The sequence below is a fragment of the Carya illinoinensis genome, chromosome 8 (assembly GCF_018687715.1).
Source record: "Carya illinoinensis cultivar Pawnee chromosome 8, C.illinoinensisPawnee_v1, whole genome shotgun sequence".
NCBI classification, from domain to species: Eukaryota; Viridiplantae; Streptophyta; class Magnoliopsida; order Fagales; family Juglandaceae; genus Carya; species Carya illinoinensis.
Window position 1 is genome coordinate 14541297 of NC_056759.1, and position 24291 is coordinate 14565587.

At 37.5% G+C, this 24291-nt stretch overlaps 1 protein-coding gene across 1 annotated transcript; it reads right to left on the reverse strand.

The window, feature by feature from the left end:
- Positions 1-3894: 3894 nt before the first annotated feature.
- LOC122318478 (preprotein translocase subunit SCY2, chloroplastic) lies at positions 3895-17538 on the reverse strand. Its single transcript, XM_043135857.1, has 13 exons — positions 17355-17538; positions 15995-16516; positions 15730-15818; positions 15476-15555; positions 15253-15342; positions 14489-14580; positions 13434-13517; positions 12834-12975; positions 12383-12499; positions 11999-12128; positions 5457-5580; positions 5227-5333; positions 3895-4450 (listed from the first exon to the last, which is right to left on the reverse strand). The coding sequence occupies exons 1-13, from the start codon at positions 17425-17427 to the stop codon at positions 4361-4363; spliced, it is 1740 nt and encodes a 579-aa protein (XP_042991791.1). The 5' UTR covers positions 17428-17538; the 3' UTR covers positions 3895-4360.
- Positions 17539-24291: the final 6753 nt, after the last annotated feature.

A 24291-nucleotide genomic window follows, 5' to 3' on the forward strand; every position in this document is an offset into this window, starting at 1 on the left:
TGTGCAAATATGAAAATTCAAAAGCTATTTTTGAAAATGATTGTTTAATGATGATTTTTGAGCTGCAGACTAATAGTGATTCTTTGCTTTGAGTGTTGGTGTAGGAAACTAGTAGGTTTGATAAGTAAGATGAGAATTTTGAGTTAAAACATATTTACCAAACCTGTCCTGTCATTGATAGACTTATGTAACTGTTCTATGATTGCAATGTTCAACATGTCAATCGCTTGGGTAATAAGATTGTCCATAGGCTTGTTAGACGTGCTTGGAATGTTGTAGATATAGAGATGTGGTGGGATGATGCTTATTCTCATATATCCCAAGTTATATGGCTGGATAAATATTCTTTGTAATGCCTAATATTGATGAATATGAAATTGTTTTCCAATATATATAAAAGAAACTAACAACTGAATGTTCGTATGTATTTCAAACAATATACTGTTGCTAGAAAAGAAAAATCTTCCGACCCACGGAATTACATAATTGACTTGTCCAATTGAATTGATAGGCTAAGGAAGTTGAGAAGTTAGGAGATGTTTGACAAATATGAGAACTTTTAAAAGAGTAACTTTTGATATTAGTCTTAGGGTGTGTAAATTGTATGTATTCATTTTTGGGGAAAAAAAAAATCTATTATTAAAAAAATACTTTTTTCATTTAGACTCCAAATTTAATTAATTATTTTAAAAGGTGCACAAGGTGTGCACGATATTTACATACTCTAAAATTATAAATATCATTTCTTTTCTAAAAATTCTTAAAACTTTTCATAATTTCATTTTTTTTTTTTTTTTATATTCAAACTTCAAACTTCATTAAATCAAAGAGAAGATTACAGATATAAATCAAACCATACGGTTTGAGATAAAAAGTCCGGAATACAATCCCACTAAGTAGTTATATTGTCAACATGTCTACTATATTGAGCTAAAGAATGGGCAGCCATATTAGCTTCCCTATAGACATGTGTAAACAAACAAACCCCACACAAAGAAGATAACTGTTTGATCTCATAATAAATCACACCATACAGAGAATTGGACATACTATCTTTATTTAGAGCTTCAATCACCATGAGGCAATCACTTTCCACTTGAATATGATGAATACCCATACCTGCACAGAGTTGTAATCCACGAAAAATGGCTAGTAATTCAATGTGCTCCACTTCATCAACAACCACTTCTGGTATAGCTGCTGCCAGCAGTGTTCTTCCAGTGTTATCTCTCAAAATAGCTCCAGTTCCAGCTTTTCTAGCTTCTACATGTAAAGATCCATCCACATTTAACTTGAGAAAATCTTCTTGAGGCACTTTCCATTTATAAAATTCTTGCACTTGCCGTTGATTATGCTTATGCACAGTTTTATAACTCTTCAACAAAGATAATGCATGATCAGATTTTTCAGCATCTCTCACACTAAGTCTTGTCTATTGAAGGAAAAGAACATTGGGCGCTTTCCTCTTCGTCAGATCGCAGAGGTGACAAATGCCTCGTGGGTTCCCAAGCCCACAGGCATTCCATGCTAAGAGTTTCATGGCTGCCGGCGATGCTGTTCAACAGCCACCGCCAATAGCTCAGTGCTTCCCGCAAGCTCCACATTATTGAAAATGGGCGCTTTGTTGCTTCTCTCTGGTCATATTTCGTTCTAACCTGCCGAACAACTTCCATTTTGGTATTCCTCTGTTTCCAATTCTTACTGCCTTCCAGGTTCGCATCTTGATAAGGGATATTAGGTTTTGTCATTTCAATATTAAATGACGTCTTGTGATTCCTACTAATTCCGCATACTGATTCAGTTTTCCTCAACGGATCGGGCTTCGCCATAAATTTCAACCCTACTTCAACCGGAATCTCAACAAGCCCAACGTCAAAAGTCCCACCAGAAAGCCCTTCTTCGAAAGCCCCATCCGAAGGCCAATCCACACCCTTCAATATCCCACTAACACCTTCTTCACTGACCCCATTAACACCATCCACATTTACCGGGAGTAATGTAAACTTTAAATTCTCATGAAAGGCGTTAATGGGTAACGCTACTTCCTGAAATTCAGCCATCTTCTCCGCATCACTTCCCTTCGTGGGGGTTGTAAATGTTTCGTTTTCACCGTCAGCAGAGTCGCCGACCGAACAATTACCGACTACCAGACCTAGTTCTGTCACTATCGAAGGAGCAAGATCTTTCAACGAACTAGACGAACCTGATGTCATTTTAACAGAATCCATCTTCGTTTCCCCTATATATCAACCCCCTGCTGAATTCTTCTTCTCACTAAAGCTTCCAACTCGTAACCAGACACCATATGATTGAAGATCCTCTTCATTTTCCGTACCAGAGATACCCTCCCTGTTGTTGCAGTCTTTATCAACGTGACCCATTCACCCACACCAGTAACAGAAATTTGGCAATCACTCAAAAGAAAAATGAATCCAAACCAAATGACCACCTCCAACAGACAACTTAGATCCTCGTAAGAGAGGTTCATGCACATTGAGCTTGACCCTCACTCTCAAATACTCTCTCCATTCCACTTCGCCTTTCTCCAGATCCACTTCTTCAACTACTCCGATCTTCTCCCCGAGTTTCTGACCCACATGTACATTCCGTGCCATAATGGGAAGATCATGAAGTCTGACCCAAAATGATGCAGTCTCCATTTTAATTTGCTGTACTTGAAGTCTTCCATCTACTTCAGCAACCAAAACCAGATGTTTATCAAAAGTCCATGGCCCCTCTCTTAGAACCTTCTCTTTGTCACTGATATCCTCAAACTCAGTAAGGAATAGCGTTGTTGAAAGATCCCGAAAATGAACTCCCATGACTGTCCTCCATATTTTCTGCATCGTGCCCTTAAACGCTTCCCTATTGAAATATTTTCCAATAAAGAGTTTCATAAACAGACACTTCTTCCCCCCCCCCCCCCCCCCCCCCCCCCCAACCGGGCCCAGAGGCAACACATCCTCTAAATTTTCTAGTTCTATAACTACATCTTCACTTTCCTTCTCAGTCAAAGAAAGCTTTGTATAAAGGAGTGGAAGATCATCTTCCATAATCATACTTTCAAACTCAGAACAAAACCAACTACACCAAGACAGTACGAAGACCTCTACGAAGGAAACCCTAGCAGAGGAGAGTCAACCATTCTGTTCTTTAATTGGCTGATCCATAATTTCATTTCTAAATATCACTCAAACACCACATTTTTCAATTTCAAATTTTTAATTTTTTTATCTAATCATTATTCAAACAAAAAAAAATCGACACAACTATTACAAACTTCAAAACAAAAATATATTTAAAAGATATATTCAAACAATTTTTTAACTTTATCTCTTCACTCAAGGTCCAATACAATATTTATTTTAAAAATATTTTTATTTAAACTTTTATTCTCTCATTTTTCAAAAACTTAATAAAATATCATTTACACCGTTTAACAACTATTCACAAAATTCTGAAATACTCTAGGTATTCAAACATGCCCAAAATCTACGTATGTCCCTCCCATTTCCAAAGCGTTTTACAACTTCACATCCTCCATACCAGGATGTTCTAGGGGTCGAGGTCCCAATTATGACCAACAACCCCTCACTTTTGCCAGGCACATCGACCACACGCCCTGTGAAATTCCCTGGTGAGACTCTTATCTCCTTTCCTTTTTGCATAGGAAATTGATACTCCTCAAATCTACGTGTAACAAGAGTTGCAAGAAAATCTTGTTGATCATGTTTATTATCAAACGCCAACCAAAACAATGCACCACTAATGAAGAAGAATATGGAACTAGTTCTTTTTTCATTCTCTTAATCTGTAATGGCTTAATTTGAGTGGTTGTGGTGTTTCCCTCCCCACTGTACCTTTTGATCATGTTAACATATTACCAACTGTGCCTTAAAAAACTCAATATTTCACATATAATTGTTTCACTACATTACAGCTTTTAGAATCTGAAGTCTAAACAAGCAGTTCAGTACTTAGGGCCGTATATCTCTACAGTTTAAACTCCCCCGGGATCCAAACATCAATCAAAAAGATACATCATACATGAACCATGTCAAAAAAATCAAGCTTCAGAATCTGCAATACCATTAAACTGCCAAAGTGACTGTGTTATGCCTCTTATTGCACGTCGGCTACTCCCGAAGAAAGTAATGATACGAGAATCCCGGCTTCTTTCTAGACATTATTCATTCGCACTTAATATTGGTAAACCCATTACTTTCTGGAGAATCTTTGGAACAATGAAAAGAACTTCCGCATTTGATCTGGAACTTTCTCAACTAAGCAGGATTTCCTCTTAAGTTTTTGCGCGAACATGGGAACCACCATAAAATGAAGCACATGGCCTCTTTGAAAGTCATACGCCATACCGTCTTAGAGCTTTGCTTAAAGTTGGCATTACATTATATGCTTGGTACGATCTTCTAAGCTCAATAATGGAACCCACCTGACAAAAAAAGAACAAGATGTGAAACCTTTCTTACCACAAGCTCTAACGTATGGTTTGGTAAGTGAGAATTTTGAGTTTTAAGATGAAATATTAAAATATTATTATTGTTTTGGGATTTGAAAAAATTAAAAAAAAATTGAATTATTTATTATGTTTTCTATGGGGATTTGGGAAAGTTGTAATGATGAGACGAGAATTTTGAGTTTGAGATGAGAATTTTCTTGAGCCAAACCGAACCAAACTATTTAAACCTATTAGTTTTGTTCATGTCAAGCCCATTAGACAAATTGCATACATCAAGCAACCACACAGCGTTTAGTTAAAAAGGATTGTTACGAGAGTTAATATTAACATCCAAGGCAGAATTAAGTAAATCATTGGCAATATGCTGAATGGAAACAAAGTATATGCACAAATCAGCCTAATATTCTCAAAGTTTTAACATAGGAATCAAGAATCTAGAAGAACAATTTGACCATTATAAACAAGACAACTATTAGATGTGCCAAGACTACAGAAGCCTTCAAGTCACATTTGTAGCTTCATGAATTTTAAGAAAATCAATGACCGATAACACTCAAAAGAAAGAAAGAAAGAAACTTGGCTGTGGGAACCAACAAAGATATACAATTGGATTTACACACAAGATTAAAACTTTCATAGAGGTTCAACATCCTCATAAAATGCATTGAATTAGCATGTCCAGCAAACAAAAACAAAACAAAACAAACGAGCAAAAAGCATATCAAGAGGCAGCACCACTGTATACTTACAATGATTAGAACGGATGTAAAACCAATTGCAAATCCAGCATTTATATGGCGTAAGTAATGATCTAGTATGGTTGATGTGGTCGCTAAAGCACTTAACAAAAGGCCTCCTGCACAATGTCCATTAAGGAACAGCCAAAAACCAGCAAACAAATAGACAAAAATCAGGTGAACAACTGGTATTTATATTGCAAGAAAGGTCAAGTTTTATACAAATTTCAGAAGAAGTTTACCCCAAAAACGTGTCGATGCCTGAATCTTTGAGAGGTATTCTATGGTAGCCTTTCCTGGTTTTATATTTGGAATCCGTGCAGCCATCTTATTTAAGTAATCAGAAATCTCCTTTGGCAAGTTAGCCTGGACAAAATAAGCAATCAAGAGACTAATTAACAAAGTGCGAACCAAAGATTGGAATTGATTGTTTTTTTCTTTTTTTTTTTAAGTAAAATTTATTAATAAGTGCGAAATATGCAAACCAAGCACACAGGAAGTATAGAAGTGTAACACCCATCAAGAAGAGAAATATGGGAACTGATGGTTACGGATACGAAAACAATCATATCATTTTTTGGATGATTGTAACACTTCAAACTCATGCATAGAAGATCAAGATTATCGTTGTAGATTCATTCCACATATATCCCACCCCTACCAAAAAATAAATAAAAAATATCCCACCCCTATAGATTCTCTTATTACTTATAAAAAAGAAAAAAAAAAAATATCCCACCCCTACAATATATGGGATAAGCAGTGGCTTCTTACATATATGCCTCTCTCTCTCTAGAAACTCTCTCTCTCTCGCTAGAAATTCTTTCAATCATGCGAGTTTGATTAAGTATTTAGATTCATGGGTTTCTCAAAGACTTTAGTGATAGAACAGAAATCTTTTGAGGTGTCGAGGGAAGGTCGATGGGTTGTAGTCACGGAAAAAGGATGGAAGTTGGTAAAGACGATGAGGCTAGAGCTAACCACTGCTAGGTGGTTCTCCAAAGCTCTGGACGACTGTGTAAAAGAAAGGAAGACGGAGTTCTATGCAGGCCATAGAGTGGGTGATAGGGGATTCATAGCACAGAGGTGCTCAAATTTGCAGGGGGTCTTCATGGCGTTGGTAGAGTATTATGGGGGTGGACGTAGGAACTGCATTTTTATCCCTGAAGATTTTGAAGGTTTGGGTTGGAGAAAAATGGTGGAGACATTGAAAGAGATGGAGCAAGATGGTGGTCTCACACGGGCGACACCAGCAGCAACGTTATCGGAGCATCCACAGTGGCCCTCACGGTCATACAAGGAGGCTTTGCAGCAAAAGAATGGTAAGGTCCTGTCGCTTCAACAGGCCGGGCTAGATGACAGAGTAGCAGGTGGTAGGCAGCTAGGGAGGAAGACCATTTCGGAAGATTTGCAGGGACGTGATGGGGGTGAAAAGGAAACTGTTGGCTTAAATAAAGAAACTTATCTTCGGGTAATGACCGACATGCAGATTCAGTTGGAAGATCTCCAACTTAAATTAAAATGTTTAAAGAAACTAGTTGAGGACGGGTCAGATGGAGGGGACCTGGGTGTAGGCCCAGAAGATGGGCTCTGGAAGGGAGTGGGGGCCCTGTGTTCTTCGAAGGACAAACAGCCCGTAGTGGAAGGATTTAATCCGGCTGTTTTAAATAGAAGGGCACCTAACGGGTTAAATGGGCAGGCCTCTAAAAGCTTAAGTAACGGGCCCAGCCCGGGTAACGGGCCTAGCCCAAGCGAAGCCCAGAGGCCTTTGCCTAACGCAAAGCTCTGGAGGCCCCGAGAGCAGGTCACGGACGCGGTGGACTCGAGGCCACCTGTGCCGGCGAAGGGACAGACGGCGACGGCGAAGGGACAGACGGCGTCGGAGAAGGGACAGACGTCGACGGCGAAGGGACAGACGTCGGAAAACACCGTAGTCGACCCCGGAGAACTTCCTGGACTGGATCCGACGCGTTTTTCGGGGGGGATTGTTCATGTAACTCCGGCGACGGTGGAATCTCTGAAGGTGAAACAGAAAACGCCGGTGATGATGGAGCAACAATTATTACCGCCACGAGAGGAGGTCTGTGCAGTACGAGAACATCTGTCCATGTTTTTCCCCGAGATCTGTACACAGAAGTTGCCGACTCCATCAACGGAAACCAAAGCTGACCAGAAAGAGTTACCTGTCACGGTGGAGCATTTGGATCTTATTGAGGAAAATGGAGTTGAGCAGAACATGGAGCTTGTGGAAGACAGCAGCGTGAGCTTTCATCAAAGCAACTTAGCGGAGAATACTGACATCTCGGTGGTACCAGAGTCTCAAGAGATAAATAAAATGAACTCTGTGGTTGAATGGGAAGGCTGCAACTCGTTGGATGACGAAATTGAGAATGGGGACAGAACTCCATTCCCATTGAATTGTGAGTTACCTGGTGATTTTGATACATCAACTTGGGTGTTCAATAAGGTAAAAGATATTCAACATGTGGTGGGATTGAAGTGTGTAGGATATGAAGAACAATTTTTAGCACTCCTTACGGCTATTGAGGCGGGGCACATGATTGATAAAAAGATGGGATCTAAGAAACAGAGGGAACTCAAGAGACTTAATTGGTCCTTAAATGAAGGCAGTTCAAGTCGGGATAGATCTAAAGGGAAGGGCACCGTGGTTTCTTTATGAAGCCTAAAATTTTGTCTTGGAATGTGCGTGGGCTAAATGAGTTTAATAAGCGCCAACGCATAAAATATTTGCTTCGGGAATGGAGGGCAGACATCGTTTGTTTTCAAGAAACAAAACTGAAATTGGTGAACCGAAAAATTGTGAGAAGTGTGTGGAGCTGTTCGTATGTAGACTGGGTGTATTTGGCTTCAAATGGGGCCTCTGGCGGTATTCTTGTGATGTGGGATAAAAGAGTGATGGAAAAAATGGAGGAATATATAGGAGATTACACAGTGGCTTGTTCGTTTAAGATGGTGGAAGATAACTTTATGTGGGCTTTTGCAGGTATCTATGGACCAAATGTTGATAATATCAGAAAACATTTATGGGATGAACTTGCTGGATTACACACTTGGTGGGACCTCCCATGGTGCATTGGTGGTGATTTCAACATTATAAGATTCCCTAGTGAAAGATCTGGAGATAACCGTCTTCGCTCAGCTATGTCAGAGTTCTCAGATTGCATTTTTGACTTGAACTTGATAGATCTTCCACTTATAGGAGGCCTTTTTACCTGGTCCAATAGCCAAACGTGGTCTCGCTTAGACCGTTTCCTCATTTCGCCGGAGTGGGAAAGTAAGTTTCCAGAGGTGTGCCAGAAGAGATTGCCACGAGTGGGGTCCGATCACTTCCCCATTTTACTAGATGGAGGAGGCATTCAAGGCGGTCGGCGTTATTTCAAATTTGAAAATATGTGGCTTAAGAGTGAGGGTTTTGTGGAAAGGGTAAGGCTTTGGTGGACATCATATCAAGTTTTTGGTAGTCCCTCTCACATACTTGCAGGTAAACTAAAAGCTTTAAAGACTGACTTAAAGCTTTGGAATTCTCATACCTTCGGAGACTTGGGGGAACAAAAGAAAACCATGCTGGAGGAACTACAGAGTACAGAGAGGTTCATGGAAGTTAGAGATCTTACCCCAGAGGAGATTTCGCGCAAGGCAGAGTTGAACTCAGAAATAGAGAAAGTATTATCTCTGGAAGAAATTTCTTGGCGTCAGAAGTCAAGAGCATTGTGGCTGAAAGAAAGGGACCGAAGCACAAAATTTTTCCATAGAGTGGCCAACTCTCATAGGAGAAACAACACTATTGAGATGCTGCAGATTAATGATAGTGAATGTACGGAGGCTCCAGTGATTAAGGAACATGTGGTAAGTTTCTATGAACAACTTTTTACAGAAAAGGAGAGATGGAGGCCAAATTTGGATGGACTCAGTTTTGATTCTATTGAGCCACAAACTGCGTCATGGTTGGAAAGAGCTTTTGAGGAAACTGAGGTAATTGAAGTGATCAGAAGAATGGCAAAAGATAAAGCACCAGGACCAGATGGTTTCTCAATAGGATTCTTTCAAACTTGCTGGGAGGTTGTGAAAGAGGATATTATGAAGGTGTTCCAAGAATTATATGTGGGAGGAAAATTCCAGAAAAGTTTGAATGCTACTTTCATTGCCTTAATCCCGAAGAAGACAGGGGCATCGAAGGTGAAAGACTTTAGACCCATTAGCCTCATAAATGGGGTTTACAAAATCATCTCAAAGGTGCTTGCAAACAGGTTAGGGGTGACCTTGGCTAAAATAATCTCAAAACCACAAAATGCTTTTGTAAGGGGCCGTCAAATTCTAGATTCTGTCTTAATAGCCAATGAATGCCTGGATAGTAGATTAAAATCTGGATGTGCAGGGATCATTCGCAAGTTAGATATGGAGAAGGCATATGACCATGTAAATTGGGATTTCCTCCTTTATTTATTGAAGAGATGTGGTTTTGGAGAGAAATGGTGTATGTGGATCAGATGGTGTATCTCAACGGCCAGATTTTCAGTTCTGATCAATGGCAACCCAGAAGGTTTCTTTAATAGTTCCCGGGGACTAAGACAGGAAGATCCGTTGTCACCACTTCTCTTTGTTATCATCATGGAAGCACTGAGCAGGATGTTAACGGCCCTAGTTAACAATGGTCTTATGGCAGGTTTTTCACTGGGGGATTTAAATAGGGGCACTGTTTCAATTTCACACTTGCTTTTCGCCGATGATACTTTAATTTTCTGCGAGGCAGAGAGCAGGACCAACTTAGTTCTCTGAAGGCGCTCCTTCTGTGCTTTGAGGCAGTATCAGGGCTGAGAGTGAACTTTGATAAGTCAGAGATGGTACCGGTTGGTAGTTTAAGTAATACTCGGCAGTTAGCGGGCATACTTGGGTGCAAAGTGGCTTCTTTCCCAATGACTTATCTGGGCTTACCGTTGGGGGCTGCTTCAAGAGCCTTAACGATTTGGGACACAGTTATTGAGAAGATAGAACGAAGATTGGCAGGATGGAAAAGATTATATTTGTCAAAAGGAGGGAGAGTGACCCTTATCAAAAGCACTCTTTCTAACTTACCAACTTATTTTTTATCTCTATTTCCTATCCCAGCAGGTGTGGCGGCGCGGCTTGAAAAACTATACCGAGACTTTCTATGGAGTGGGATGGGGGAAGAATTTAAGTTCCATCTAGTCGGTTGGGACAAGGTGTGTAGACCAATTCATTCAGGTGGACTAGGGATAAAGAACTTGAGATTGTTTAATCAAGCTCTCTTGGGAAAATGGTTATGGAGATACAATGTGGAACCGGACGCTCTTTGGAAACTAGTAGTTGATTGTAAATATGGTCGGTCTTGGGGAGGTTGGTGTACTAGAGAGGGCAATGGGCCGATCGGTGTGGGGATTTGGAGGCATATAAGACGAGGATGGAGGGCTTTTGCTAACTGTACTAGTTTGGTGGTGGGGGAAGGAACGCGTATAAAATTTTGGAAGGATGTTTGGTGTGGGGAGGTGGCACTAAAGGATTCTTTTCCTTTAGCTTTTCGAGTGGCAAGTGACCAAGAAGCAGCGGTGGTGGATCTCATGACCCTCTCAGGAGATCAAGTTCAATGGAATGTGACCTTTACTAGAGCAGCGCAAGATTGGGAAATAGACAATTTTGAGGCCTTTTTTCGTTTGCTATACTCCAAGAAACCGAATGGACTGCAAGTCGACAAATTGTGGTGGATACCAGCGGGTAAGGGTATTTTTTCAGTTCGCTCATTTTATAAGGCCCTTACAGCTTCACCGAATCCTCAATTCCCATGGAAAAGACTGTGGAGGAACAAGGCGCCTCCTAAAGCACTGTTTTTCACATGGACAGCAGCCCTGGGTAAAATTTTGACCACTGATAACTTGAGGAAGCGAAGGATAATCATTTTAGATTGGTGTTGTATGTGTAAGAAAGCCGGTGAGACAGTGGACCATCTCTTATTACACTGTGAGACAGCCAGGTCTCTGTGGTGCGAAATTTTCAGTCGTGTAGGGTTAAGTTGGGTGATGCCGGCTTCAGTGGTTGGGCTTTTGGCGAGTTGGGTGATGCCGGGAGGTACTTCACAAATCAAAGATATTTGGAAGATGGTCCCTATCTGCATTATGTGGTGCTTATGGCGAGAGCGTAACGAGAGGACCTTCGAAGAGAAGGAGCGCACACTAGGGGAGCTGTGTCTGTTTTTTTTCAGTACTTTGTTTCAATGGGCCATTGCCATAGATTTCAATGGCCTAAATGTACATGATTTCCTTTTGTCCTACTTAGCGAACTAGATAGGTGTTATCTCTTGTATACCTCCTTGTGTACTTGGGCTATGCCTATTCTTATTAATACTATCGTTTACTTATCAAAAAAAAAATATTCACATAGATTGGGCCAACAACATGCACCAATAAGCAATGATATATTTACCAGTAATGAACTTACCTCTGCTTGTAGGTGTTTTAATGTGAATATCTCTAATCATCAATAATTTTTTCAAAACATCAAAGTCTTAGGGTCCAGATTATTTAGAACCATAGAGATGATACATCAAGCGTGAATCCATCGAAGAGATTTTAGAGTAAAAGAAAAATAGATCATCTGGTTTTATCTGAATGATGTAACTAAGTAGTGAATGCTCAAGAAGAGTAATACCCAGGATGGGATGGAAATCACGACAATAATGTACTCAATAGATACTTTTTCTAGTAGCACATAAAAACTCGACAATAGAACAGAAAGTTAAGAAGAAACTTACAATGTCAAATATATTTAATAGGAAGACAAAAAATGCATATATTGAGTAATAAACCCAAGGCTCTGCACCACGAGAAGTTTCAGGGTTCAATATCTGACTCACATGCTCCCAGAAACGTGATTCAAGCACACTGCCAAACAAATAACTGTGTCAGAGGGATATACGAGCAAATCCTTTTTAAGATAAATAAATTTGCTGAGGAACAGAAATGAACCATGCATAACAATGGGCCTAGCGGCTAATAGTACTCATGTATAGCAAAAATGAACCAGAAAAGCAGGCTTCAACCATTTGAAGGCATATATCTACAATGAATTCACATCCTCGGGATACAAAACGCACATATAAGTGTAGAATGAATATCTAAATTGCACGTGAGATCACCTTGCAAGAATGCTGGGAAATCCCAAAAGATAAGAGGTGGTGAGGATAGGCTGCATTCCTGATGGATTAATGTTAAAAGGGATATAGGGCTCCACTTCTGTGATTGGGGAGTCATCTCTGTCCAAAACAAGGGAAGACAACAAAAGGTGTCAATGATCAAAATTTATTACTTGATATCATTCTTACTTAAGTAATAAAATTTATAGTATATGGTGAGAACAATGCCTACTAGATTATTAGTCAATGCTTCGTATCATTCAATGTTCAAGCATCTAAAGCCACAACGTAAAATATTAATAACAAATTCATATCTCCAGTACAGTATTAGAACAAGTGCAATCATCAGATAATATTTGGGGGAAAAATGAACTAGGAGAACATAAATTTGAGTAATTTTGATTTCTTTCAGAAGAAAGGAACCAAAAGGTTTGAACATAAATAATGATATTACCTTGCAGCAGAAGCAAGTTTGAAACCATAATACTGCAGCTTAATTTTCCTGCAACCTTCAGTTACCACAACTGCCCACATAGTGACCACGGTAAAAATACCCAATAGTCCTAGCATATAGGGCCACCAATTGACAACACTTCCTGCAACATATTGAAAATGTTGAAAGTTGACATCATAGTTTTCTCATGTATAATTTGGTTGTCTCTATGCAAGGGCTCACTTTTTAAGTATCTAAATTTTGAGCTGCTTACTATTATTTTATGCCAATGATTCTAAAGCTCTGGGTTTCATAATAAAAATAATTGTTGCTATAATCTAGATTTCAGTGAGTTAGGCTCCAAAATATTGGGCTTCTCATTCTTTGAGTGTGGTTATGTATTAACATTTAACTTAGGAAGTTACTACAGAAATTTTCAGGGACAAGCTTGACCTTCTCTCAATATACTGAAAAGAATAAGAGTAGATTGAATATCTCACATAAAGCTATTTTACACCTGAAAACAAAAAAAAATAAAAAAAGATGGCCAGTGGGAGGGGGTTGTGTAACTGCCACAAATTCAAAATAGGGATAGATTCAAGTTCTTCTCTTCTCACATACCTGAAAGCTGAGACAGCATTTTATATAATGTTTCTGTGTAGCCCGTTAATATTCCCACACATATAATTAGAGATGAACCTTGACCTGAAATATGCATTACAGGTAAGAGTACAATAGAAGACTACAGAATACAAGATAAGACAAACAAATGAACATAATAATTTCTCAAATACGTCTTAACACCTGATAGCAGGCAACCATCTCAACTGTCCGCTTTTCTATTTTTTCATTTGGCAGGGAAGAGAAAAAAGAACAGGAAGAAATATTTTTTATTTCACCTTTAAGAGGATTACACTTACACTCAACCAGAGAGCTCCACATACTAGATCAGCCAGAATGGACCGTGCCACATCTCTAGTAGCATTTATGCATCTAAAGACAAAAGTAGTAACCTTTTCCAGAAATAAATTGATGTCGAAAACCACAGCGGAAGGGAATATTTGGAGTTTGACAGTATCACTAAGCAAGTGATTCCGTAAAATCAAATATGAGAAAGGATGAAGCACACCACAGCCCAAATCCCCATCAAAGACAAGAACTATAACATTGCTAAAGTAGCATCAACATATCTTTTGACGACAGATACTTTCCTTGATAGTTCAATATTTGGAGGTAAGAAAGAGTTCAAATATAAAGGCCCTTCCTCAAGCATAAAATTCTTATGCTATTCCTAGAAAATAATGCAAACTAAAGCTCTTTGATGCTACACAATGAAGAACAATTTTCTAGAAGACATTCAAAACATGCATTAGAATAATTACATGGCAATCCATATGAAAGATTTTGGTCATACTTCTCAGAAGAATTTGTTTTTGTTCTGAACTTTGTACATGAGGCTTTCTTCTAAATTAATCCAGAAGCATAGACGAACAAATTAAACCATCTCAAATTTTACCATAATCAACACAATCTTGTTATCAAGACGTCAAACCTTTTAATTTTCTTATTGACAGGAAAATTAGCAATTATCATGAAAATGGTAAGAATAAACAATAACATGAAGAGTAGTAAGCAGGACAATAAAAATGCAAAAAACAACAAGTCAAGAACACTACCAAATCCAGATTCTGTTATGGTGTCACAGATCCATGTCATAGTCATCGTACCACAGACCAATAAAAGACTCGTCACCATCACATGCTTCACCCTGAAAAATAGTAAAATGGTAAACGAAATAAAAATCTCTTACAAATAAAAAATAAATAAATCATCTTGGCCAAATTTGTTACCTTGTAAGATAATCACCTTACTATAGCTAAAGATCATAAACAAATTATAGCTAAAGAAAAAAAAATTTAGCTAAAGATAATAAACAAACTCTAGGCCAAGGATTACATATCTTGAATATGGCATAAATACGAATTATCAAGTAGAAAGAACATTTTTTTTATGGCGGGGGAACCACCCCACACCAAAGCCCTAGGGACTCACTTATGGAACCTAAACCCCCGGGACACTAGCACAGCAACCCACCACCATGGCCTCCCACTTAAATCATAGTTTGATCCCAAGGGTATCAAACGTGTGACAGGGGGCTCATGCACACAAGTTCGCTTTTACCACTTGGGCTACCCACGGGTGGGTAATTAGAAAGACCATTATGTAGTAAACAAATCAAAAAGAAAAACGGATTAAGCCATGCTAGGTGCAGTTGAAGATAAGACAAACACTTAGCCTTTTGATATTTGGATAAGTACATGTGGTCAGATAATCTTGAGTATTTTACTTTCAAGTTGTAAGGTTGTTCTCATTTCAATTTATAGTGGGGCAATTTAAATCCAGTATCTTTGTTTAAAATGATCTCTTTCCTGTAAATTACCTCTGACTAGCTGCATAAATAGAATATTGAAGTGAGTAACAGGAAATTATCACAGCCTCCAGTATCGCAAAGCCTAGTGATATCCACCATCTGAATAAAGAGAGAAATTCATTGGTTTGCAATCGTCAGATTACATTTATGAAAACAGAATTTGCTACAGAATACACTACAAAATTGTGTAGCAAGGACTGGCTCACTGCTTGAGATGAATAACTAGACACACATATAACTCTTAATCTTCTCGTGGCCATCTAAGCCTTCTTTCCGCAGCTTTACTAAGGAGGGAACGACATGACAGAGTACCTGTGCATTTATCTCATAAAATTCAGCATAGATATATGCATATGTTTAAAAGAGACCAATATAAGTAACATTTAGCACATTTGAGAAAAGAGCCTATAAAGGTAAACTAAGCACATACAAGAAAGAAGGCATCTAGCTAATATTTATATCTCATGCTGAAGAAGTGCAGTAAACCTGCATGATAATTGATGCCACTATGTGAGGACTGATCCCGAGCTGGAAGAGGGACAGCTTAAGCTCTGCTGTGAAATCACCAAGATCCCCTGTCATAAACAGCATTAATAATCATTCACATGTATGAATTGAGAAAACATATATGAAGTTTATAATGATTGACGACAATGATATATACATGGTTTTAAAAATTTTTTTTTGCAGTAGATAAACATGATAAACATTACTTCTAATATTTTGAAATTAATATAGAATTCTAACTTACTAGCAGATCCTGAGCCAAAGATAAGGTAATCTCGAGTTATCAGCCTTCTATCAAATCCCGGTAAAGGAATGAAATATCCTACCCGACTAACTATAATTAGTACAGCTGTCACAAATAACCTCCGACGTATCTCACTCTTGAAAAATGACTCAGCAGCATTATTGATAACGGAACTTAGGCGTACAAAATCCAAAAACCTATTTTTAAACATTTTGGTTCTGGACTGTAAAGACTTAAAGTTATTGGCATCAAGCAAATGGAGAGCATCTGCTCCATCATCAGGCTTTACTGGAAATACTTTAGGATCTTGACTCTTTGTCGATGTTGATCCAGCATTCACATAGTCACTTCGGATCTGATCTGAGAAATTGACAGGAAATTTCTGGTTTGCATTGGAGAAGAAAGGTTTGTTTGGAGACAGAAAATGCATTCTGTTGGGTCCCAAATGATTTGCTTTAAGAGAAACTTGGGTTTTAGCAAACAGTGGATGGAAAAAATGTAGACCCCTCTCTGCATGCCGACCTGCATGTCAGAAACAAGAGTTGCAAGATAAACTCAGTTACAGAAATCAAGCAAGAAGGCACCTTATTAATCATAGTGAAGACCATGGATCATAAACTATTCACAAAGCATTTAAATCCAAAGTAAGCGCCGCACTCCGGGAGAGAGAGAGAGAGAGAGAGAGAGAGAGAGCTCCAGAAAACGAAAACATGACTAAAACCTAAGATATTAAGTTCGCAGATGATTGCTGACAATATGCTTCCGAAAGTTACAACTTCAATCGATGATTCTAAATAGTCTAGAAGTGACTTTTTGGTTCAAAAAAAGTTTCCCTTTCAAGATGTTTTTGAAGAGGAAGGCCACTTGAATGAGATGAAAAATTCCACCTGCGAGCAAGACTTCGTATAATCCTTATAGGTATAATGTGAAATGTATCAAAACAAATAGCTCTCCGATTTTGGGAGTTACTAGATACTCAACTAAGCGTCACAAAGGCGAACCATATCCAGCAAAGAAATAAACTCCAGCCTAGCTTGCAATGATAATTGTAAACGGAATTCAATGTAGTAACCACACTTTCATATCACATTAAGAACCTTTTAGGTCCTATACAGCATAAATATATACTAACATAGTAGGTAATACGCAGCAAAAACGTCCAGGAAAGAACACCAAACAAAAGGAAAGAAGAAATCAAGAAGTTACAACTAAATATGACATTCCCTTTATTCCTGATTAAAAAAAAAGGGAAATAATCGAGCCAAACAACACAACTAAACATAAAATTTTCAGAGAGCTGTTTTCTTTTCTTTTCACTTTTTCCAAAGTTTTATCGGCAAACAAACGGTGGAAAACTGACCTCGGATTCTTGTGGGTTTCATGGGAAAGAGGAGGGGATGGAAGTGATGCGAGCCGACAAGCGTTGCCTCCATGGAGAGACCTCGAAGAAACGTTGAGGCAGCCGCTGAGTCTAGGCTGTTCTGTCCCGTTGCTTTTGCGCTTCGAAGCCCCACAGTGCGCTATCGACCCTTTGGATTAGAAGAGTACGCAGTACACTTTATAGCCATTTCATTTTCGTTTTTACTTTCTCGTTGGTTTTACAAATACAGTATCATTTTATCTCATTTTATTTAAATATTTAAATATTATTAAAAAAGTAAATATTATTTAATTTTTAATTTTTAACATTTTAATTTTTTCATTTAATTTTTAATATTTAACATTTTAATTTTTTTTATCTAATCATTATAATTTTTTTAAACTTCTAAATAAAACACAAAAAATATTTTAATTTTTTCAAATTTCAAAATAAAAATCATAATAAAAAATCATATTATAACAATATTTTAATTTTATAATATTTTTATTCAACTTTTTTTATCTCATTTCTTAAAATTCTATAAAATACCTTAATTTAAATCATTTTATTATTATTCATATATTTCTAATTTCAACTATATAACCAAACGAGGCTTATTTTATTAAAAAAAATTGAATTTAAAATTTAATAAATAATATTATCTTAATCTCTTTCTTATATGATGAGAGTATTATTATAATGTAGTATGTAAAATTTTTCTTATTAAATAAATCAAACTGCTTGACAATTTCGTATAAATTGATTTTGTTACTACTTAACCTTCCAACATACTAACATGCTAAAACCAATTTTAGCAACTCTCGAAAATTGCATCCTTAATTATAAAATCATGCTAAATTTACACATTTTATGAAAACTCAAACTCATTACACCATAATCTTCAAAAAAAAACAAAAAACAAAAAAAAAAAACAAAAACAAAAAAAACAAAAAACTCATTACACCATAGAAAATATCAAAACATCAAGATAATGTCAAATAGAGCCAACTCTTCATGTTCTTGGTGTAATACTTTCAATCAATTCTAAGGACTCCAAAAATCCATTAATACCCTCCTAACATGTTCATCATTAAAACCATACATGCAATAAATTTTCAAAGTGACTAGATCCTTATTTTTTTATGCAAGAAATCTTCAAATAACAAAGCCATATACCTTACATTGAAGTTCTAACTTGATCTAAGCATTAAAGCTTGCATGTCAGGCAAAACTTTCATAAAAACAAATCATCAAATCTGAGAGCCCTTATATCGAGTTCAAACCAAACTCTTGCATGTTCAACATCATTCTAACAAAGATCTAAACCATAACTATCCAAAAATAAGCTTTTAATCCATAGATCAAAGCCTCAAAAATAACATATATGAAAACCAAAGCCATAGAATCGAGTTTCTAGAACCAAAATCACAACCCAAGCCAAAATAGAAACTATTCCGTGCCAATTGGTTTCTAACACTTTGTAATCATGCAAAAATCTTTTATAAAAATACTAACATGCTTTGAATCAACTCCTAACTTATATAGAAACATGTTAGCACATCATCCTATCAAGATCTACCTAATATTTCATCAAAAACATCATCAAGCCCAACTTCCATCAATCAAAACTCTATGAAAAATTCTTCAACACAAACTCAAGTAAACTAGACTCAATAATAAATAAATAAAAATACAAGAGAATTGAGTTATAAAAATTGATTTACAATGAGCTAGAATTCTAGAACGAAAGACTACCAAAAAAACTCTCTCAACTCTCTTGGAAGACAAGTGAAGAATACAAGTGAAGAATGCAAAGTGTGTGAAGCAAATAGGGTGGGTGTGTGGTATAGGTAAAGGGCTAACATGAGGGTGTTTGGATGACTAAGTGATATGAAGATAACTTGTGAAAAAGGGAGGAAGAATGGGTTGCAAAGTGCAGCTAATTTCCTACTGCAGTCTAGCCTAGTGGGTGAGGGCTAATGTGTGGGTGGTTTGACTTGCCATCAAGCCACTATTTGGGGCTAGTCTTGAGGAGTCATGACATCCAAAGCATGGCCTTGAAAGTGGGAGAAATCTTGCTCAAGAAGCTTGGCCAAAAGAGGTGGTTTCAATGGGACTATAAATGGGGTTAATCAAGTGGTGTCTAGTTTGGGCTTTAGTTAAGGTTTCAGTCATTGTTTGGTTCAAATTAAACTTTTTTTGGTTAAATGAAATTATCAAGATGTAAGGGCGTGGTTAAGGGTGTAAGAATTTATAATTGAGTGGTTGATTGCATGAAGAAGTGATTTAACTAAATGATACAATACTTAATAAAAATCAAATGGTTTAGTGTTTGGAAACCAATTTGGGGTTTATAGTCTCAGTTTGATCATGTTCAAATAAAACTACACGAATAAAACTCGATTGACTACTTACTACTCACTTGAACATAACTGCTGATTATTTGCTCGAATTTGAATCATGTTATGCAATAATCTTTTTATAATTAGAATATTTTTAATTTATATGAAATTAAAGTTTTAGCATACTGAAGTTACAAGAGATGTTTCACTCTAAAATTTAGTTTACATTCAATGAAATATGGACAATGCCTGGGGGTGACTACCAAATGTGCATATCAAATATGCACAATAGAAAAAAATGAGTTTTTTTTTTTTTTTTTTTCTCTAATCATTTTTTAAACATCCTTAACCATTAAGAAAACAAATATATAAATTCACTAATAATCACTTTCTTAATTATTAAAATATATATATATATATATATATTTATATGAGTGGGCACATTTAATAGACATATTTAATAACATACTATCATTTTCCATGAAATATTATGAGATATTTCTTGATTAAACTGAGGATACATTTTTTGAGAAATCAATGGGAGGTCAAATCCTTTTCTTTACTTCCAAATTAATAATACTAATACCTAACATCATTCAAGTGTTGAAAACAAATAAACAAGACCGCATTCAATTTGGAATATTAAGACATGAGAAGAAAAATAAATGCCGTGACACATTCATATATACATATATATATTTATATATTATAGTTTGAGGTTGTAATTTGACAATTGTATATATATATATAATGACGGAGATGAAATATGCATCACTACAACAAAAGCAATATTTTTCTCCTAAACTTTTCTTGTTGCTCTTCTTGTCGTTTCATTTGCATCTCCAAGTCAACTTGTTAGGCCACTTGAGCCTCTAACTCATCATGCTTTGTCCTCAATTTCTCGATTTTTTATCTTGTTTCCTCTAATGCTCTAAAAGTATTGGAGGCATTATTGAACGTTGAGGATGAGCTAAAAAGCTTGATGCAATGACACAAATCCTTCAAATAGTCTGAACGTAGACCCAAAACCTTTGTGAAAATTTCCACATCACTTGTTGTGAAATTTTGATCAGTTGCAAATTCTGCACGCAGGACAATCATTTTTCCTATATATATAAGAGAAATAATTAATATTACCACAAATGTATAAATACATTTAATTAAAATAGATAATAATATTTGCATAATTTCATGGGTATCAAGATGAGTCCACTCTCTATTACGATCAGAATATGATGTAGCATATAATTTTGTCAGATTATAATTGTTATCTGAGTCTTGTTACTCGACAAATATTTTATAGATATAAAATCATTAGAATACGACAAATAATAAATTTGAGAAAAAATAGACTTATCAACTCTTAGAAAGGCAATAGAAAGATCTTGAGCCTGCACGGTGATGAATTTTCAAGTTTCATCTATTTGTTTTGTTTATAGAATTTCACTTCTGTATAGAAGTTGTAAATATTAGCAAGATAAATTATAAATCATGGCATGTAAAACAAGTTATTTATTTACTTTAAATGCAGGATCATCAATCATATCATAAAGTTTCTCCCAATTTGAAGGTTGGACATCCTGAAAAGAGTGTTAGCGTGCGTCATCCTTGTTCTTAAATTTATTGTAATGCTCACGATATCTGGTATTATATTTTCAAAATGCATTACATATAAGCTCATCGACAGTTTGGTGCTCCTCCTTCCAACCAAAATTTAGTTCGAATTCATAATTGAGAAAATAAGGCTCACGAACAAACTATTTGCATATTCTATATTGTGCATAGACATTAAATAATTTGATAAATGAATTAAACAATTACCCAACAACACTTTTTAATAAGCTCTTTGACATCTTAGAGAACTAAATGCCATGAACTTGTATTATATACTATCATATATACAAGTTATATTAGTTATATTATTATATATAACAATTTATATATCACCATTATATATATAACAAGTATATTATATAGTATTATATAATATCATATAGAGTATTATATATAATTTATTACTATATATATAATGGTGTAATGGTATATACTATCATATATGATATAGGCTATAATGGTGATATATATACTATCAATCATAGTATTATATATATATATATATATATGAGCAATGTTACATACAGTCGTGGAATTACAAACGATTGCACGCCGCTTGCACAACCACGATTGCAAATATCATTTCTCTATATATATATTTCAGGATCTTTTTTGGGAGGGTCGTTCTTTAACAGCCATCTTCGTTGAGTATGGTTGGACACAAATCCGCAATCAGAAGGATGAAGCATGGGACCTCATTTCCTATATTGACATCATTTTTGAGTTTTATAGAAAGCTCGGTGGTTTTGGCCGAGATGACAATGAGGCATACATGATCTCGGTCTGGGGAGCCTCAGTTCATTTTCAGCGTATAGACTCACTGATTTCATTAGTATCCCATGATTGCATACTGCATATCTGAACGTGATGCCCTTGGAATCTATAACTAGGGGTAATGGGGAGATGGTTGAGGATGAGTGCTCTAATAGAGATGGACTCGATGGCCTCTTTGATCATGGGGTGAGGTAGTTGGTTATTGGTCCAAATGCTCTTTCCTATGATGGGGCGAAGAGCATCAAACAGGTTAATTTATCTAGTTTCTTCAAGATCATAAACTTAATCATCGCCAAAAACATTGATACTCAGCAGCACAAGACAGAGGTTGGAATGGATCGGACGAAGTTTATGATATGTGTCGCTCGTGGGGTGCCTATTTGTTACAACCCCTAGAAGAGTCACCTTGGGACAAGCCTTGATACTGCCCTTGGGAGGCAAGGACAGCACCGTGGCTAGCCCACAAGCATGCCTTGGCTCATGGGGTGACATGCACGGGGCGCCCAGCATGCATGCGCGCCTTGGCCCGCGCGGTGGCACACTCGGGTCGCCCAGCATGCGGGATAGAGGGGCTAGTGAGAGCTTGCTTATGCGCACAACCTGGCATCGCACGCCCATGCGAGTCGCAGTGTGCACGCCCATGCGCACCATGGTGGGCCGCGTGGCCCTTGCATGCACCCATGCACCGCAAGGCCTTGCGCGGCACTTCCAGCCCACCCGGCCATCTATTTCGGTGCTTAGCACTTGGGCTCTTTGGGGTGCAATTCGTGAATCCCTAAGGAGAGAATCACATCTTGCAATTCGTGAATAAGTGTGATTCAATCTATCAATCATATTGTTCTTGTCATTCAATCTCGTTTCTTCCATTTACTTTGTATTGTTATTGTTATTTTGTGTGCATTGTTCTTCATTGTTCTTGAGCATTATTCGTTGTTCTTGAGAGTTCTTCATATTGTTCTTGAGTGTTCTTTGTTGTTCTTGAGAGTTCTTCATATTGTTCTTGAGTGTTCTTCATTGTTCTTGAGAGTCCTTCGTTGTTCTTGAGTGTTTATCCTTTTGTTCTTGAGTGTTCTTCTTTGTTCTTGAGTGCTCATCATTTTGTTCTTGAGTGTTCATCATTTTGTTCTTGAGTGTTTATCATTTGTTCTTAGTGTTGATTCTTCGTTTGTCTCATTTGATCCATCCAAGCACTTAGTGCCACCCACTAAAGTGTTTGTCCATTTCCATCACTCCATACACTCATCTTTGCCCAAACACTTAACCACACCATACCCAAGCGGTCATCTTGATCACCATTGTTTAGGAATCAAGCAAGAGAGGAACAAGGATCCGGTCATCACAAGACCACCATTGGCGTGGAGGACTTATTGTCTAGGGAATTGAACGGGGTCCCTAACAATTTGGTGCTTTCATTGAGAGGATTCTTGTTTGGTGTTCTTGAGAAGTTCTCACTTCTCCAAGAGGTAAACAACGTGTTAACTCAATCCCTTGTGAATTTGATTGGGAGGTCCACAGAGGACCTCGACATTGTTTACTTTGTATTGCTTGAGAATTGAAAATTGAAGTTTGGGGGTTGAGGTAGAGGACGAAGTAGTGTGATTGTAGGGGTCAACCACACAAGTTGGTGGAAGACCCAAGGTTGGACCTTGTGTGCAAGAGGGGTAAACCATCTTTGAAGGTGGGGACCCAAGGTTGGACTTGTGAAAGCAAGCTCCACCCACTAAATTGCTAGCCATGAGTCGTGTGTTCAAGAGGAGGAACAAGGTGGTTCCAACCGGGAACGCATAGAGGCCATAGAAAGGCAAGGCTTAAGGCTTGACCACCTCCTCAATGAGGTCAAGACTACCTTGGCCGAATTTACAATGTTCTTGAATGCTACCAACCGTGCGGTTGAGGAGAGTAGAAGGGACATGGAGACCTTCAAGAGGGAGACCAATGTAAGCCTTGAGAGGATTGAGAGGAGAATGGGGGAAACTAATGGGCAAAGGCCATCACCAAGTCCGAATAGGCAAGGGCATGAGGTCCTTGTGGATGGGGCCGAGACAAGTGTCACGGGGTCCTTACGTGAGCTACCAAAAAATGAGTTTAGAAGAGGTGGTAGGATTGAAAACAATCGAGTTGTCGTTGAGAGATGGAACCCCAGTATTGACCAACCCACTAGAACCCATAGTGTGAGAGAAGAGTATCAAAATTTAAGGCTTGAGAGG

Excerpts from the sequence above, each read along its gene's own strand:
- LOC122318478 (XM_043135857.1), bottom strand. The coding sequence starts at position 17,427 with ATGGAGGCAACGCTTGTCGGCTCGCATCACTTCCATCCCCTCCTCTTT. Across the intron at positions 16,517-17,354 it reads GAAACCCACAAGAATCCGAG|GTCGGCATGCAGAGAGGGGT; the intron begins GTCAGTTTTCCA and ends TCTGACATGCAG. Across the intron at positions 12,129-12,382 it reads TTTCCCAGCATTCTTGCAAG|TGTGCTTGAATCACGTTTCT; the intron begins GTGATCTCACGT and ends TTTGTTTGGCAG.